This window comes from Lontra canadensis, unplaced genomic scaffold (genome assembly GCF_010015895.1).
Source record: "Lontra canadensis isolate GAN:19392208 unplaced genomic scaffold, GSC_riverotter_1.0 scaffold92, whole genome shotgun sequence".
Taxonomy (NCBI): domain Eukaryota; kingdom Metazoa; phylum Chordata; class Mammalia; order Carnivora; family Mustelidae; genus Lontra; species Lontra canadensis.
In genome coordinates, this window is record NW_022631086.1 from 2,202,063 (window position 1) to 2,220,845 (window position 18,783).

An 18,783-nucleotide genomic window follows, 5' to 3' on the forward strand; every position below is an offset into this window, starting at 1 on the left:
CAGAGTTCTGGGATCGATCCCCACATTGGGGTCCCTACTCAGTGGGGAGTCTGCTTCTCCTTCTTCCTCTGATGCTCTCCCTGCTTGTGCTCTCTCACTCTCTCTCTGTAAAATAAATACATAAAATCTTTTTAAAAAAAGGAACATTCAATAAAAAATGAATGGGTTAACTAGAAAATTAAAGATAAAATTTAAAAAATACATGAAAGCAAATGAAAATGAACACACCATAGTCCAAAACCTTTGGGACACAGTAAAGGTGGTCCTAAGAGAAGTATATAACAATACAGGCCTTCCTCAAGAAGAAGTCTCAAATACATGACTTAACGTTACACCTAAAGAAACTAGAAAAAGAACAACAAATAAGCCTAAAGCTATCAGAAGAAGAGAAATAATTAAGATTAGAGCAGAAATAAATGACAGAGATTTAAAAAACCCAGTAGAACAAATCAACAAAACTAAAAGTTGGTTCTTTGAAAGAATTAAAAAAACTGATATACTCCTAGCTGACTTATCAAAAAGAAAGGACCCAAGTAGATAAAACCACAAATGAAAGAGGAGAGATTGTAATCAACACAGCAGAAATACAAACAATTAGAATTTTATGAGCAATTACATGCCAACAAATTGGGTAATCTGGAAGAAATGCATATATAGGAGCATATAAACCACCAAAACTGAAACACAAAGAAATAGAAAATTTGATTAGACCCATAACCAGTAAAGAAACTGAATCAGTAATCAAGGTCTCCCAACAAACAAGAGTCCAGCACTGGATGGTTTCCCAGAGGAATTCTACCAAACATATAAAGAAGAATTAATAAGTATTCTTCTGAAGCTCTTCCAAAAAAAAATAGAAGTGGAAAGAACACTTCTAAACTTATTCTATGTGCACATCATTACCTTGATTACAAAACCAGACAAAGACCCCACTAAAAAGGAGAATTATGGGCTAAAATCCCTGATGAACATGGAGGCAAAAATTCTCAACAAGATACTAACTAGTTAATCAAATCAACAGTGCATTAAAAGGATTATTCACGGCGATCAAGTGGGATTCATTTCTGGGCTGCAGGGGGTGTTTCACTATCTGAAAATCAACATGATACAACACATTAATAAAAGAAAGGAAAAGAACCACATGATCCTCTCAGTAGATGCAGAAAAAGCATTTGAAAAAATACAGCATCCACTCTTGGTAAACACCCTAAAGAAATCAGGGATAGAGGAAACATATCTCAATATCATAAAAACTATATATGAAAATCCCTAAAATGATAGTAAATATCATTCTTAACAGGGGAAAAACACAGTTTTCTCCTAAGGTCGGGAACATATCAGGGATGTCCACTCTCACCACTGTTGTTCAATATAGTACTGGAAGTCCTAGCCTCAGAAATCAGACAATGAAAAGAAATAAAGGCATGCAAATCAGCAAGGAAGAAATCAAACTTTCATTATTTGAAGATTAATGACACTCTATGTAGAAAACCCAAAGACTCCACCAGAAAGTTGCTAGAACTCATACATGAATTCAAAAAAGTTGCAAGATACAAAATAAATATAAATAAATTTTTTGCATTTCTATACATTAATCATGAAGCAGCAGAAAGAGATATCAAGGAATCAATCTCATTTATAATTGCACCAAAAACCATAAGATACCTAGGAATAAACCTAACAAAGAGGTAAAAGTTCTGTATGCTGAAAACAATAGAACACTTATGAAAGAAACTGAAGAAGATACAAGGAAATGGAAAAATATTCCATGCTCATAGATTTGAAGAGCAAATATTATTAAAATGTCTAACTGGCCAAAGCAATCTGCACAATCAATGCAATCTTGGTCAAAATAACACCAGCATTTTTCACAGAACTGGAACAATCATAAAATTTGTATGGAGCCAGAAAAGACCTTGAATAGCCAAGGTAATGTTGAAAAAGAAAATCAAACTGGGAGGCATCACAGTCCCAGACTTCAAGCTGTATTACAAAGCTGTAATCATCAAGATAGTATGGTACTGGCACAAAAACAGACACATTGGTCAATGGAACAGAATAGAGAACTCAGAAATGGACTCTCAACTGTATTACCAACTAATTTGCAACAAAGCAGGAAAGAACATCCAGTGGAAAAAAGACAGTTTCTCCAACAAATGGTGTTAGAAAAACTGGACAGTGACATGCAGAAGAATAAAACTGGCTCACTGTATTACATCATACACAAAAATAAATTCAAAATGGATGAAAGACCTAAATGTAAGACAGGAAACCATTAAAATACTACAGCAGAACACAGGGAGCAACCTCTTTGACCTCGGCCACAGGGACTGATTACCAGACATGTCTCTAGAGGCAGGGGAAATAAAAGCAAAATGAACTATTTTATCATCAAGATAAAAAGCTTCTGCACAGTGAAGGAAACAATCAACAGAACTAAAAGGGAACCTATGGAATGGAAGAAGATATTTGCAAATGACATATTGAATAAGGGCTAATATTCAGAATCTATAAAGAACTAGTCAAAATCAACACCCTGAAAATAAACAATCCAATTAAGAAATGGGCAGAAGACGTGAACAGGTATTTCTCCAAAGAAGACATAAAAATGGCCAACAGACATATGAAAATATGCTCAGCATCGCTCAGCATTCAGGAAATACAAATCAAAACCACAATGAGATACCACCTCACACCTATCAAAATGGCAAAAATTAACAACTCAGGAAACAACAGATGTTGGCAAGGATGCAGGGGTAAGGAAACCATCACGCTCTGTTGTTGGGAACATAAACTGGTGCAACCACTCTGGAAAACAGTATACAGTTTCCTCAAAAAGTTAAAAATTGAACTACCCTATGACCCAGCAAATTCATTACTAGATAATTACCCAAAGCATACAAAAATGCTGATTCAAAGGGACATATGCATCCCAGTGTTTACAGCAGCACTATCAAACACAGCCAAATTATGGAAAGAGATCAAATGTCCATTGACTGATGAATGTGTAAAGAAAATGTAGTATAGACAGATAGACAGACAGCTATAGTGGAATATTACTCAGCCATCAAAAAAAGAATGAGATCTTTCCATTTGCGACAATTTGGATGGAACAGAGAGCATTATGCTAAGTGAATTAAGTCAGCCAGAGAAAGACAAATACCATATGATTTCACTCATATGTGGAAGTTAAGAAACAAAACAGAGGAACATAGTGGAAGGGAAGGAAAAATATTAAAATCAGATAAAAACAGAGAAGGAGGCAAACCATAAAAGATCCTAAATATTAAGAACAAACTGAGGATTGCTAGAGGGGAGGCAGGTGGGGGATACACTAAATGGGAGATGCGCTTTAGATGAGTCATTAAATTCTACTCCTAAAACCAATACTACACTATATGTTAACTAAACTGAATTAAAATTTAAAAAATTTAAAATACCAAAAAATATCACTATTTATTATTACTGATTCTACTTTTCAGTTAATCTTTCTGTTAGTCTGAGGTTTTCTTTTACAGTATAATGGATTTATAGGAAATATTATATTTAACCAAAAGAATTTAAAGTTGGTCACAAAAGCAATTTTAGAGGGAGGCCATGATTATCTTTTACTGAGCAGTTAGCAAACTTCTTGGATATATCTCCAATAGTACATATTCATCCCTTTTCTCATTTCTTTTTCTTTGAATTGATTCACAGATTTAAAAATAAAAACTCGACTTATAGTCAATAATCCTCCTTTTTTATCCAAGTAATCTCTATATGACACAGTTGTATGCCCATTTTGAATCTTTTCACTCTATAAGACTGCATGGATACTGCTCTATCTTATAAACATTTAAATATGTTAATTTAAAAATCCTTAAACTTTGACAGATTATCTTCAAATGAAGAAAATGTATTTATTTGACAAAAGCTACTCAACAAATCTTTTATAAGCAGATGTTATGCAGCAACATGATGAAATTTACAAAGTTATTGTCAGTATCCTAAAGAGATTTATAATTTTAGGAGTTCAGACATTCATTTTTTTTCTGATATGACTAAAAACTAAAGGCACTCCATAAGCCACCATGAAATGGGTCCCCGTAGCCTTTAAAGAGCATTTAAAATTGTAATACTCCTCTATTATTTTATTGCCTTGTATTTGCTTTTAAGGTTATATTTAAATTGATGAAAGTTACAGAAACATTCATTATTCTTAGCAAATGAAACTCTGCATTGCAGTAGGCCTGCTCATCCATAATTCAGAATCCCAGCCTAAAACATTATGCTCAAACAAGCACAAATATTGGCAAAGGTGAAATATTGAACTGCTACAGTAGCAGCTAAATCACGGAGCAATCTGTGTGTGCTTCAATTCCCTAGCAGTAGAAATAAAAATTAAAAGCAGAAAAACAGTCAACAATTATGGTTGTGAACCAAATAAGCAAGAGAGCAAATCCAAGTTGCCGCTATTCAAAGCTACATGATTTTTATTAATTATACACAGATCTGATATGACAAGAAAACCCAAGGCAGGGGGGGACATTAGTTGCTTGGATTATCACTCTAAGCAAAGAAAAGGGGATTCTAGAAGAATGTTCTTATGGATTTGAACTTTGCAAACAGCAACTCTGATTCTATTTAAGGTAACAGATTTTTCCTCAAACATATTCCCTCATTTGTCACAATTATCTGGGCGATAATGCCAGCCCTCCATTTATTAGCACCACGGTCACTGGTTTGGAGGTTCTAGCAGGCAAGAAGAATCACTAAATACTTTCGACAGAAAACAGGTCTCTTCTGTCCAGGGAGGTTGATTCTTGTTTGGACTCCCAAGCATCAGTAGGATACACAATGAGGAGTGAGATGCATGGGAGACACAGACCTAGCCAGTTGAATCAGCACAAGCAACCCAGCAGATCTATATGCCGACAGATAGAGCCACCAGATCTCTTTCACTTCTACGATGTGTTTCCACCGCTGTAGCCTAGACCCATTGCATCTTAGGGCACTGCAGACCTTATACTCTGTTGCCATTAATAATAATAATAATTATATATATATATATATATATATATAAAACATATATGTAACATATATGTATACATATAAAATAACTGATGCTAAAAACTAATGATAAATATCTAGTGCTCATTAATTTTGTCTTCTATTGAATGATTAAAGTTTATTGTTCTAGTTAGTCAGATAGCCTTTGACATGTTATAATTCTTTCTTTTACTAGAAAGGGGAAAGTAATACAGTGAGTATAGTCACTTTATTATATAATAAAATTACTAGTTTTAGTTGGAATGTAATATATAAAACCATTAACATTTGTTCTCAAGTCTGCATGGCTAGAAAAAATTGCAACAAATTATCAAGCTTATGCCTCCTAATCCGCTTTTCTTCCATGACCATTTGAACACCTCACCAGATGACACTATTTATGATTTTTAAAGGACCTTTTATCATCATCTCACTGATATTGAAACAATCCAGAGTGAGAACAGAGCACATTTTAAAAATGGGGTCCCAAAATGCCCAGATGTTACATAGGACATCCACTGTCACAGTCCAGATTTGGGAGGGGAGTGGGGCTCCAGTGTTTTCCCCCACTCCACATACCTTTCAAGAAAAACCACTTATCTATACATTACAGAAAATAATAAAACACTAAGGCATCAGTCCTCTTCCCGCTCCTCTTATGCCAACCACTACCTTAGTAAAAAAAATTTCATTCAAATCAAAATAAGAATAAAGAGTAAGCTATTCATAGAATCGTAATCTGATTCTGAATTTTTTTCAAATTTAGTCTCTACAATTTTGTTTAATTGTGTGTGTATGTGTGTGTTATATATATATGTCACCCAGAGAATTTTCACATTTAATAGACTCAAAGGAAAATCTGCTTTATTACCTAATTATCTCCCCCACAGTTTTGTAAGGGACTTGCTAGGCTCCTTCTTATCATTTCATAAATGAGGTCACTGAGGCACAAAATGGTTCAGGAGTTTGTGCCCAGGAAGCAGCAAAGACAGACACCGACAGAAAAATGGAACTCTACGTTCTGAATTCACTCGATCTCCCCAAATAAAGATGTACAACTTCAGGTGGAGACCCTTGGCATTGTGTAGTCCCAATCAGAGGGTTTTTTTTTTTTTTTTTTTAGCTTACTGAGGAGGTCTGTGCCCACATATTCAGCAAGGATCTGATCTTTCGTACCACCAGGCTCTTTCTGGCATGACAATGAGGTCTTCCAACAATAAATGTGGAACAAGCACCACTGGAACTAAAGCATCAAAAATCAGCCCAAGACAATCAACCAAAATGAGCAGGATCCTTGTGATTACAGAAGTTTCAGTGAAATAAGTGGTCCCTGGTCAATCATGAAGAAACTCCCTGGCTTTCTATAGCTGAGAGCATGCCCTGAGCTGTGACTATCCACAGTCTCATCTGTATTTGAAAGTCAAGAGCTCTTCACTGGAAATGACCGCTATGCACATCAAATACATTGTAAAGCCGAGAAAGTGGGACTGTTAGAGATTAATATGATGGCTGTGGTGCCAAACCACAATGATCACTTGCTGGAAAGACTAGAAAAACAACAAGCCAAGTGTAGCATTACTTTTAAGCTCTCTTAACAAAGACTAGAAAAGAACTCTGTTAAATCTGGCTATTTTTGTCTCTAAAAATATACTTCTGAAGCTGGGGAGAGACAGCATTAGGGTGGTGACAAGGAAGCGATATTTTCATAATCTGACAGATGATTATTTCCATGGTTTAAGGAATATACATGTTTAAATGTGTGTTTAATTCATAATGATGTTATTAATTGCATAATTTATTCATTACAGAATTAATCCATAAGCTGCCAGAACATTTCAGGGCTAATTCTCTTCTAGAACATCATTTGCTGTTAGAGAAAAAACAGTGGTGGGGAATGTGGTTCCCATCCACACGCTGCCCCTCACTGTTAGTCTTGTCATGTCATAAACCCTTTGGGCCTCATTGCCTGATTTTCCTTAAAGACTTTCTAGATCTCGTAGGGCTTTCTAGCTGGGATAAGTAAACTACTGGTTGACTTATTTGACCAGAGTGTACAATCTTTGTCACCATCATCATAACCTTGTGCATGGTCACAGTGTGGAATCGTCCTTGGTGACTGAAGGGCAGTTTGACCATCACTGAATTCCCAACAGGGCACTGACTAACCGTCAAGGTCACACTAATGCAGACACCAAGCTAAACAGAGAGCTCGATTTTTGTCTTTTTGCAACATGAAAAAGACAGCACCTGAAAAGAGCAGGGACTAGTCTGAAAACACTAGGAAAAGAGACATCACCTTGTGATTCCTTGCAGTCTCCTAAAATGGAAATAAAGTGCAAGCAAATTGAAAAGACCCTGAGTGAAGCTGGTATTTGAACTTTAAGGTGTACTTAAAAATACAAAACCAGTCTCGACAGCTCTGCCCCTTACCTTGCAGTCTTTGCATCACGTTGGCAATGTCCCGAGGAGACCGTGAGGCCGTCCTAGAAGCCGCCATGGTGCTTCCTGCAGCATAAAACCCTGACCAGAGACTCTTCCCCCAGGGCGCAGGCGCAGTACACCACTCAGGGAAACATGCCGGGCCTCCCTGGATCTATAGGGTCGCACGGGAATCCCACGCACTTAGCAGCGAGTGAGGGGTCAGCGATTCCAAAGACTGGACCCCTTTTTCTTTTCCTTCTTTTAAGACTGTTCTGTTAAGTGAACTCAGGTACCTGGAAAACAAACAGAAAAGGTACGATATTTTATTTAAAATCTACATAGATCCCCCTAATGTTAAAAAGAAAACTATTTCTCTTCAGTTTTAATAGATGATTCATTACCAAGTGAAACATGTATAAAGTACTTGGCAAATGCTAGGAGTCTTTAGATCTGACAAAATACACGAGACATATATAAAAAGATGGTTGCTGAGAAAGAAATGTTCCCTTATTACATGTTTTCTTTTTTTTTTTTTTTTTTAAGATTTTATTTATTTATGTATTTGAGGAGAGACAGAGGGCAGGAGTGGGGGGAATGGCAGAGGAAGAGGGAGAAGCAGACTCTCTGCTGAGCTGGGAGCATGACCTTGGGCTGGATCCCAGGACTCTCAGATCATGACCTGACCTGACCTGAGCCAAAGGCAGATGCTTAACTGACTGAGCCACACAGGCGCCCCTTCCATGTTTTCTTTTTAAACTATAATTTCTCCATCGATCTATGAAAGTGAATGTATTATGAAGTCAAAACAGGGAGTCCTATTTCTCAATATTCCCAAGTTCTCTCATCGATGGTATTTCAGCCTGCTTTGTACATTTATTTTGCTGTTTCATTTGTATACTTTCCAGGAATGAGATTAAATCTTAGCTTCTAGATGAGTACGGAGTAAGGCACAGAATTGCTGAATCATTATATTGCACTCCTGAAACCAATGTAACACTGTATGTTAACTACCCTAGAATTAAAATTTAAAAATAAAAATAAAAATAACAAGAAAATCTTAACTTCTAATAACAATTTGATGAATTAAAACAGTAAAAATGTAAAAGTATATCATTCTAACAACATCAGTTTCAAATATTCTGTTTTTAGTAGTCAAAATGGATTTGATTTAGCTACTTTTCTTCCTATACAGAAAGACTCTAAAGTAGGTTGAAGGCTAAGGTTTTGGGGGGTGGGGGTGGCCTGGACAGAGAAGCCATATCCCTTCTACCCACTTCCTGAATTTCCTATTTTGGTCAAGTTTAAGTCATCATTCTGGATTGAGCAAGGAGAAATAGAAACAGGAGAGTAGTTGATGAAAACTTCATACTGAGAGACATTTACTTTTTTTCTTTTTTAATTTTTTTTAAATTAACATATATATATAATGTATTATTTGCTCCAGGGGTACAGGTCTGTGAATCATCAGGCTTACACAGCACTCACCATAGCACATACCCTCCCCAATGTCCATAATCCAACCACCCTCTCCATACCTCCCCTCCCCCTGGCAACCCTCAGTTTGTTTTGTGAGATTAAGAGTCTCTTATGGTTTAAGAGACATTTACTCTTAATAAGGATTTCCTAACCCTAGTGTTAGTTGAAGAGAAGGTTTTGCTATGGAGAGGATAAATAATGAAGAAAGGAGAGGAGGGTGAATAGGGACCAGGTAAAGAAGCTTAACCAAGAGGCCACACTAAGGTGGCCCATGTGAGATGACACTTTATTACAACTCACACTGCATCTCTGCCTTATGAGGATGAAGGTAAAGAAAAAAGATGGGGCAGAGGCAGGGGAGGATAGTAAAGGCAGATCTGTAAAGAAAACACATACACGTGGGATGGTCCACCTGCCAGAAGGAAAAAAAGAGACCAAAAGGAGTCTAGGAGTGTTATCAAAAACGATATTGTAACCTGACCATATGGTCATACAAGCAATATTATTTATGAGAGATTGGTTACGTAACAAAATGTAATTACGAACTATAATTGATTTTAAAATGGCACGATTAAAACTGGTATACATTGGCATCTGGTTCGAATGCATGAAGGCAAAGCTGATACTACCTGTTTTAGAATACTATATCCAAAAGGATGCAAAACATTGCATATGGCGGCTTCCTTGTGTTCAAAACCATCAGAGAGGTATAGTGGAGCAAGAAAGGATGTACTGGTCTCGGAGCAAGTTAGGGTGAAGTGGTGTAGTGAACAGCCCTAATGGGCGAGAAGACCCAGACCGACTTCTCTAGGTTCCTTGAAAAGATATTTGGTAGAAGGAGGACCCAGGACCTGTGAGCTTCTGGGCTAGAGAGGTGCCTCACAGGGGGTAGCTTTCTAAGGGATTCTCAGAGGATAAATAATTACTTATGGATAGCCTATCATGTATCAAGGCCTTTAGCCCTACTGGAATTATGTGCCCATTAGCAGCCTTCATCTCCTGGAGGAAAATATTCCACTTGCCCACATGCAAAATCCACCATAATTTGGAGACTAGTAAATAGTGGGAAGTGCCTAAAATCTTACAAACGGCTCCTTTAAACTAATAGAAAGTTAAGTTCTCCAAATGCAAGAATATAACTTTCTGAACTCTAGCTAGCTAGCTAACTACATATATATACTAAGTAGTGATGAGGGAAGAAATTCATTTTAACTCAGCTATCCCAAGCCAGCCCCTGCCCAGCACTGGAGTTCATGAAAGATGTGGCTCCTACCACCAACCAAGAATTATGGAATTAAAAAGGATTTCTCTAAGTCACTGCATTACAGATCACCATGTTTCTTCCTTCTTCTAGTTCACAATCATACTACACAATAGATTAATTTTTAACTCTCTTTCTCCCCCTCTTTCGTACATATATATGAGATACATATATCAAGTATTTGAAACATATTATATATATATATATATATGATATATATATATATATATATATCATATATATACCTATCTTTTGAACTCAGAATTTCTTTGCTTATGTCCAAGTGCCGGTTACGTATCCAGTCTTACTTCTACAGTATAACAAATGTATTCTGAATGTCAGAGCTCAATGCTGGTGGTCCCAAGATGAATATGACATGGATTCTATTTTTTGAGGAGCTTCGAACATAGTGGAAGATACAACATAGAACAAAACAATAGAACAATGTCATGAGCAAGTGCAAATATAGAGGTGAAAAATGCAAAGGATGGACATTAAACCAATAAGAAGATTCTGGAAAATGTCTTGGGAGGGTCCTGGTAAACAAGTTGGAGCTAGTCAGGAGAAAAATATGAAAGCACAGGCCAGTCAGAGTGAAGAGCTCAAGCCAAGTCATGGACACAAGGAACGGCATGATTCTATGTAGGAGTACCAATAGTGAGATCATGAAGGACTCTACCAGGTGACATTCTGGAGCTGAGGCTGGAGAAGAAGGTAGCACCGATGGTTGAGGGCCCTGTGTGCTATGCTCAGAAGCTTGGTCCTGATTCTCTGGAAGGCAACAGCAAACCACTGAGGGATTTTAAGCTGAAAGTACCCAAGTATAATTTAGATTATTCTAGATACAGTTTTTAAAGGTGTGTTTGAAGAAGACAAGACTGAAAGATTCAGAAAGTTCAGTTAGGAAAGTATCTGAGGAGTTAAGATAGGAGATGATGACAGACTGAAACAAGACAGTGAGTGAGTAGAAGATAAAATCTTAAAAATCTTTAGGAGGCAAAATGTGCAGGACTTGGTGACTGATCAGGGAAGGCAGCTAGGAAGCAGTTGGTAGGGTTCTCCAAGTGTCTTAGATGACTCTTGGGATTCTGACTTGAGGGTCTGTGGGCCATGGTGCCATCAACTGAGCTTAGCAGCCTGGAGGGTTATGCGGGTTTTACTTCCAACACTCTTCACCTTATACATTCCTATCCTTGCTAAACAACTTTCCCCCACCCCTGTGTGGGGTACTGTCAGCTGAGCAGACCCAAAGGATCCCTAAACACCTGACCCAGGACCCACACTCAGCTTGAAGCTGTCCCTAAATACTCCAGTATAGACTCAGCACTAACAATCTATACAATTATAAATATGATTTGTCTTTTACTCATCACTGTGGTTAGCCTCAACTCTAAGTAGACAGTGAGCATTCTGCAGGCATAGAGTCTATAACTCACTTTGTTTTAACATCCCACCCGTCGATATCAAGTACATCCCTGAGAATGTGCTAGGCCCTCGATCTATACGTTTGTCTTAGAGTCAACTTCATAATACTTTCCCTCGATGAGAGAACCCTCAGAAAACTTCTTCCTCCTCACTGCAAAAGAAGTTAATGCAATATCCTTCCTTCTTCAGACATAGATAAAATATTTTGCTTTCATCATTCATGTATACACACATTTCCTCCGTTGTGAAATTACGATATCTTGTTTTTTACTGATACTTTCACTTACAGGGACATATGATATAAGAAATTTCAAATTAATAAAACAAATATAAAAGGAGACTGGGGATTAGAAGATATGAGTTCTGGGTTTAGCTTTGTTCCAATCGGCTGGGTGAGTTTGAGCTGGTTCTGTGTGTGGAGGTCCTCAACAATGGCCTATCACAGGTGGTGTGGTACCTATGGGACATGCACATACTATGGACTAAGAAAGATCTGGAACAGAGTCTAAATTTTGTCCATATGACCTTAAGAAAAGTTAACTTTCCTGAACACTTGTTTCTTAATCTGTAAAGTGGAGCTATTTTATTGCCAATTCAGTTTGATTTTATCCTGCATAAGTTATATATTTTTTAATTTTTTAAAGATTTTATTTATTTATTTTTAAGAATGAGAGAGAGAGTGTACATACTCCAGAACAAGTGGGGTGAGGGGGGTGGAGAGGGGCAGAGGGAGAAGCAGACTCCCTGCTAAGCAGGGAGCTCATTGATATAGGACTCGATCCCAAGATGCTGGGATCGTGACCTGAGCCAAAGGCAGCTGCTTAACCAACCGAGCCACCCAGGCACCCTGTATAGTTAGATTTAAAAAAATCAGTATGTAATATTCTTAGCAGATCACTCGGCATGTAACAGAGTTCCAGCAAATATATGGTTTCCATTTTCCTTCTCCTGGCCTTAGTTTCTCCAATATGCAATATGTGAAGTGGGTCCAAGATGGAGAGGCGCTCTCCAGTGTGCTTGTCAGTTGCAAAGCCAATGGCAGCATAGGTGACAGCTGAAATAATGACTGGTACAAGGTCACAAGAGCTTGAAATTCACTCCTGGAAGTGACAGATTACCTAGAGTGTTCTGGTTGTGGGCAGGACCTACAGAGCCAGAACATCAGAGGAAGGCCCAGCACCACCAACAAGCTCACTGTTCTCAGGGAAATTTAAAAGGTGTTTCATAGGTGCAGGAGATTGTGGGTAGTGGTGAGGTGGGGACGGTTCCTCTACTGGGACATAAAGGGAAGATCAGATAGACATTGATAGATTGTGACCAATGAACAGTCCCCAGCACGATCTCCAAATCCTTCTAGGAGAAGGAACTAGGATCCCACTGCAGCTAAGTACATCCACCACAGCTAGCAGAGAATTAAGAGCCCAATGCTTATTTCAAACATCAAAAATGTATGGAGAAACTATTCATAAAGGACAATGGTACTGAGGAAATAGCAATGAACAAGACAGATAAGCCCTTCTTCCAGCTTACCTATCAGAGGGGGAGATGTTATCAATAATACTACAACAAAGTAGGGTGAGTTCTGTCCATGGAACTGTGTGAGCAAACTGAATGCCCGATTGATGACCACTGCTGCTGCACTGATCATGCAGAAAGCAGGGGGGAATGGATGCTGTCTGCTCTGGGTGGGTTCTCCTATCTGAACCATACACTCTTCTAGCAGCACCTGTGGAAAGCACAGGAGCAAATCATCAAATCTCAAATCATCAAATTTGCTGATCTCAAATCAGCAAATCATCAAAACTCAACTCCAGTCTCCAGTCTCTAAGCAAAATGGACAACAGGCTGCAAAACAGTTTCTTGTTTGTGCTCCTAAAAAGAAATGCGTGAAGAAAACACTGGGAAGAACACTGTGAGGCCCCAAGAACACATGGTAAAGTAATGCAACTACAATTTTAGGTATTGGGAAACTAGAGAAGAAAATTGCGAATCCTGTGACCACCAGAGATGATGTGGTTCATTTCTACCTGAAAACACAAACCGATTCAGAGCAGCACAAAATATAAATATTACTAAAAGAGATGTCTAAATATGTATAAGGATAAGAACCTATTAAAAATCGTTATTAAACAAAAATTAAAAAGCCAACAAATACACCTCCACCCCCTTACATCTAAGTTCTTTGCTGGAGTGAGTCACATGAAGTGTCTAATTTTAAATTTAATTATTGTTTTCCTGCATTCATCCTTTAGCAATGGTACTAATTAATAAACACTAAGATGGCTAAGCAGTAGGGAAGGAGATGGACATCTGGAGTTATATAAATACACAACTAACGTATGTGTACGGGTTATCAGTGAGCAGTACTGTGAATTATTCATTATTATGAGCTGTACAGGGTAACAAGTAAGAATCAGCCCTTTTTCTGGGAGAACAAAAATGTAAACAAGTAAGCAAAAGACAAAGTACAGAGCTGATCAATGTGATGGATACGATGTGTCATGGTTGAACACTTTTTGGTAAGCTTGGAGGATAAATCAGACCCCAAGGTATCAGCTACCTTCCTCCCCTACTTCGCTAGAGTATATATATCCGCCTGCCAAACACTAGCTCTGGCTGGATTAGATCACAAGGAAGGGCACCTACAACACATCTAAGAGGAGGAGAAATGCAGATTCCCTCCCAGGGGACCCTCGGGCCCCACGTGACAGTCACAGTCAGGTCACGGGTGTGGCTGCAGCATCTAGAACTGAGAAAACGTTACCAACCTTGCCTAGCCGAGGGCTTCCTACATCCTGTTCAGTTACACCTCCCTTCATTTCCAAGAAGCTGTGTGTGCTGCAGACTTCTCAGAGAGCCTGTCCTGCACATTGAACTACAAGCCATTCTTGAAAGAGTCTGAACGATAAACTGCCTTTTCTCACCCCTTGCTCCCCTGCAAGAGGAAGGAATCAAGTGACAAGAATTTTTATATGGGGACAGTGAGAACAGGAACAAGCCAGTTTCTGAAAAAATCATTAGTTAAGAGAGATAAAAATGAGTCTCTAATGATAAGAACGAATATTCTCAAAAGCTAACAATGTGACTATCTGAGTCAGTCTGAAGCCGAGCCTTTATCTTCAACTGAAACATATTAACTTAGCATTGATCTGGTACATTTTGTTCTAAATTTGCCACAAAGTAAGGAACAGGCTCAAATACACAAGAAACAGAAATAGCTATGTGTATTTATCACCCTGTTCAGGCAATATCAGGAACTTTTTACCCATACTATTTCTTTTTCATCAAGCATCTGAAAGAACAATCTTCATGACTAAGAATTAGATCAGCATTTTGTACAGATGTGGGTCATATTAATAATTGTTGTTTAAGTGAAAATTACTACACTGTCTCTTGCACAAGTCTGGCTTTTGTAAACAAGTGCTTCCTTCAGTAAAAGCTTGCTCAGATGGAGACAAAAATATAGACACTCAAGAAGAGAGAAATAATTCGCTTAGAACTTTCTTGGAACGTTCACGGAAGACTGTCGGATACATACAGGTTTTCCACCCCAAACTGAAAAGCTCAGAGATGAACATTCCAGGATGCTAATCCTGGTTTCAGGCTGATGTTTCTCCGCAGGCTGGGCCTGAACTTGCAGCCTCCAAGGTCTGTCACCCCGGGGCAGCACACCCAACCCGGTTTCCAGAAGGGCTTTCTTTGCTTAGCGGCTGAGAACTGCTTTATTTCTCACTGTTTTTCTGCCCTTTGCCATGCACCTGCCGCCCTGTGAACCACCATTTCACAGAACTCCTCAGGCAGCCCTGCAAAATCTCCGTCTGAAACCTGTCTTTCCAGAGAGGAGATCAAAGTTATCTTGCCCTCTAGCGAAGGCTGCGCCTGGAAGCAATTGCACGGCGACACCCCAGCAGTCTGAAGCCCCGGCCTCCGCACCGTCGTCAAGCCCTGGGCCTTGGTACCCGCTTCCCCTCCCCCCAGCCCTTCCTAAAATAGTCGAGAGTGGAGGAAGGGAGGCTCCTAGAATTTGTCCAACGCCGTGCATCTCCCATCTGATAGTAGCAACAGTACCGACCATCACAAGAGGGTGGCTGCCTTTTGCTTCTGCATCACGGGAGCCCAAAAGAAGTGCCACAAGCGGAAATGACAATCCGAGAGGGGGATATTAATAGGGATATCTACGTACGAGATGCGGGGAGGACGCTCTCCACCTCCTTATCTCCTCATCCCTGAGTATCAGACACGTACACACACCACCACCACCACCATCACCGCCCTCTCCCTCCCATTAAGCACGCACAACCCCAACATGCAAGTACAAACTTGCTTACAATTTGCAATTTGTTCGGCTTGCACCCACTCTCATATTCTCGCTCTCGCTCTCTCCCTCCTTCCTTCCTTCCATCTCTCTCTCTCTCTCTCTCTCTCTCTCTTCCTTCTTTCCTTTTACCTTCACTCTCCCGGGCTCGTCCAGGTTCCCGGCAGCGAAGCGAGCGCACGGCCGGCGGCGGGCTCCGGGAGCTCTGGCTCGGCTTGCAGGGCTGCGGGGAGCCGGGCCGCCCTGGTTACGGAGTACGACGCGCCGGCCGGCTCCCTGCCCGCGGCAGAGCCGCAGCCGCGCTCCCCCGGGCCGCTCGCACGCTCGCTCACTCCTGCGCCCAGCTGCTCGGCGGCTCTGCCCTCCCTCTGCAATCGAGTCCTCCCCTCGTATGCACCCTGAGGTTTTAGGCCTCCTCCCTCCACTCTCCCCCGCCCCCTGCACTGAAGCTCCTTGCGGAGGTCGGCCAGGCGGGTTCAGCCCCCCCGCCCCCCCCACCGGCAGCCTGCGGGTCCTACCCCCTGCGCCGCCACACCCCTCCCCGGCCCCGCGCCGGGAGCCCCGCGCCGGGTTCCAGGATGAGCGGGTCCCTAGAAGAGCCGGGGGCGGGGGCCTGGAGGCTCTCTCGGAGGCTTTCCCTACCTCCTGGAGATGCACGGCCTCCGGCGCTTCTCCACAGCTGCAAACCTGAGCCCTGACCCACCCTCTGGCGGAACCTTTCTACGGGGTCCACCTCCGTGGGGAGAGGAGGAGAAGGAACGGCCGAGAACGCCGGGGAAGAGATGCGCTGCACTAGCCGCCAACTTTTGCCCGGGGTTCCCACTGCCCGGTTGACCTTTCTAAGCAGAACCTATCTTGAAAGGCTGGGGAGGTTCCCTGATGGTCCCAGGAAGGAAGTGATGCAGTTCAGCGAGGACATTGAGCACACTCCTTTCAAATCAACTTCCAAAAAGATCCTAACAGCTGACCTTTTGGCTGTCAGATCAGTTGCAAACAATTTTGGGGAAAGTGGTCAGACTATAGGCTTTGTTGTTGTTTATAAAGCTCAGATTTCCTGAGAAGTCACTTGACATCTTAGTTCTATTTATTCGTGGTTATTCATGAAGATGATGCTTCAGAACCACCTTCGGTTTCTTAAGACGCCCTGTACGCATGCAACACATTGGGAGCCGTTTGTCTTTTATCACAAGTCCTTCGCCTTGTGGAGAGGAGATCCTGGTGTTGCCTAGTAGCGTTCAGCAGAATCTATTTTGTTGTGGTTTTATGGTCTCCAAGCAAAGTCAAACACAGTCTCCCTTCCCCAACAAAGCAGCGCAAGTCGAACAGGATTATGGCAACCAAAATAATGAAAGCTGTGATGCAAGAATCAAATTTTTAATCTGATGAAACAGTTTTCTATTCTCTAAATTTGCTAAATGGAGGGGCCGTCTTTGCTTCCTGCCTTTCCCTCACTTGCTGCCAACACTCCATGATTTAGCTGTGCATTTTCTTCAAACTCCTTTTTCTTCCAGATCTCATCAAAACAACAATATCTGAAAGGAATCTGGTAAACCAATCTGATGTGCTCTTTTTCCTTGTATTTTCATTCTTTGTAGACCAAAGAATGAATCTCTAATGGCTGAATTTGTTACACCAGGAAGTTGAGCCTGGAGAGGGCACTGTTTGGGGGACTCACTCTCCATGTATACCCTCCATCTGCCTCAGGGTGACACTTAATGGATACCCAGAGCTTCTTGTGGAGAAAACTGAGAAGATCCCAGTCATTCCAGATAGCACCCTCTTCCTGTGTGGTCAGGAGACTAGGTTCCAGACTTCCAGGCCTGCCACTCAAGAGGAAAGGATCAGACTCCATTCCCCCTCTCAGTCTCCATCTTTATAAAGCCAATTCACCCCGAAGGCTTTTGAAGACAGAATAAGGTATTTTACAAACTCAATGCTCTGTGTGTCAAGCAGTTGCTTTCTTAGTGGCCATACTTATACATTCTAGGACTGAAACATTGTTCCCACCAAGTGAAACTCCCTTATGAGACCTAGCCACAGTCCTCCTAGGCTCAGGAGGAGCCTGGAGGCTGGGCTGTCAGGCTAGTCCTGGTTGTCTGAAGAGCTGACCGTCCACTCTCAGCTCGTCTCCATCCCCTGCACAAGGCCTAAGCATGTTACAGACTTTGGGAAAAGGCTTGTCTTTCTCATATCTCCCATCTCAGGGGAGGTTTGTTGTAGCCTCTATTATTCAACAACTGTTGTTTGAACACCCACCCTATGCCAGACGTACTGTGTCTACAGGGGCAGGCAAAACCTGCCCCAGTTCCTGCCTTCACAGAGCTTACCGTATGATTGGGAATAGCCATTCCTCAGAGAACCACACCAATATTATAAAACCCCAACCTCCAAGAAGAGACACATGTTATGAGGGCCTTTGGTGAATTAATTAATAAAATTAATCTAGTTTAATGACCAGAAAGACTGCTAGGAAGGGCAGGAGATGTAAGGTGCAGTGTGGACGAGCACTCGAGACAGAGGGAAGGACATAAGCAAAGGCTCTGCGGAAGAAAAGTACATGGTGCTTTGGAGGAAGGAAGGAGGTCCGTCTGCAGAAGAGACAGCAAGGGAAGGGAGGCAGCTTCGGGGACATTGGGCCCCGTGAGGCTCAAGAGGGATGAGGGACAGACTAGGCAGGCCTGAAAGACCAGCCTGAATCGATAAGTCTTCACATGAAGCCATGAAAGCATTTTTAGTAGGTGGTGCAACATGATCAGATTCATGTTTTGAAATGTTCCCTTTGGCTATAATATGAAAACAGATCCGAGATGGGACCAAAATGGATACAGGTGGATCATTTAGGAAGCGACTACAG

General features: G+C 40.8%; 2 protein-coding genes across 3 annotated transcripts in view; both read right to left on the bottom strand.

The window, feature by feature from the left end:
- Positions 1 to 7,577, bottom strand: part of SYNE1 (spectrin repeat containing nuclear envelope protein 1) — a 451,046-nt gene extending 443,469 nt beyond the window's left edge. For both annotated transcript variants that reach the window (XM_032836376.1, XM_032836375.1), the window contains exon 1: positions 7,462 to 7,577. In XM_032836376.1, the coding sequence (XP_032692267.1) occupies positions 7,462 to 7,528 (67 nt within the window). In that variant the 5' untranslated portion in view covers positions 7,529 to 7,577. The remainder of the gene's footprint in view (positions 1 to 7,461) is intronic.
- A 122-nt stretch (positions 7,578 to 7,699) lies between these two features.
- Positions 7,700 to 17,083, bottom strand: LOC116854489 (translation initiation factor IF-2-like). The gene is made up of 3 exons (XM_032836390.1): positions 17,054 to 17,083; positions 16,062 to 16,649; positions 7,700 to 7,745 (listed from the first exon to the last, which is right to left on the bottom strand). Exons 1-3 carry the CDS (start codon positions 17,081 to 17,083, stop codon positions 7,728 to 7,730), a joined length of 636 nt encoding a protein of 211 aa, XP_032692281.1. The 3' UTR covers positions 7,700 to 7,727.
- Between the last annotated feature and the right edge of the window lie 1,700 nt (positions 17,084 to 18,783).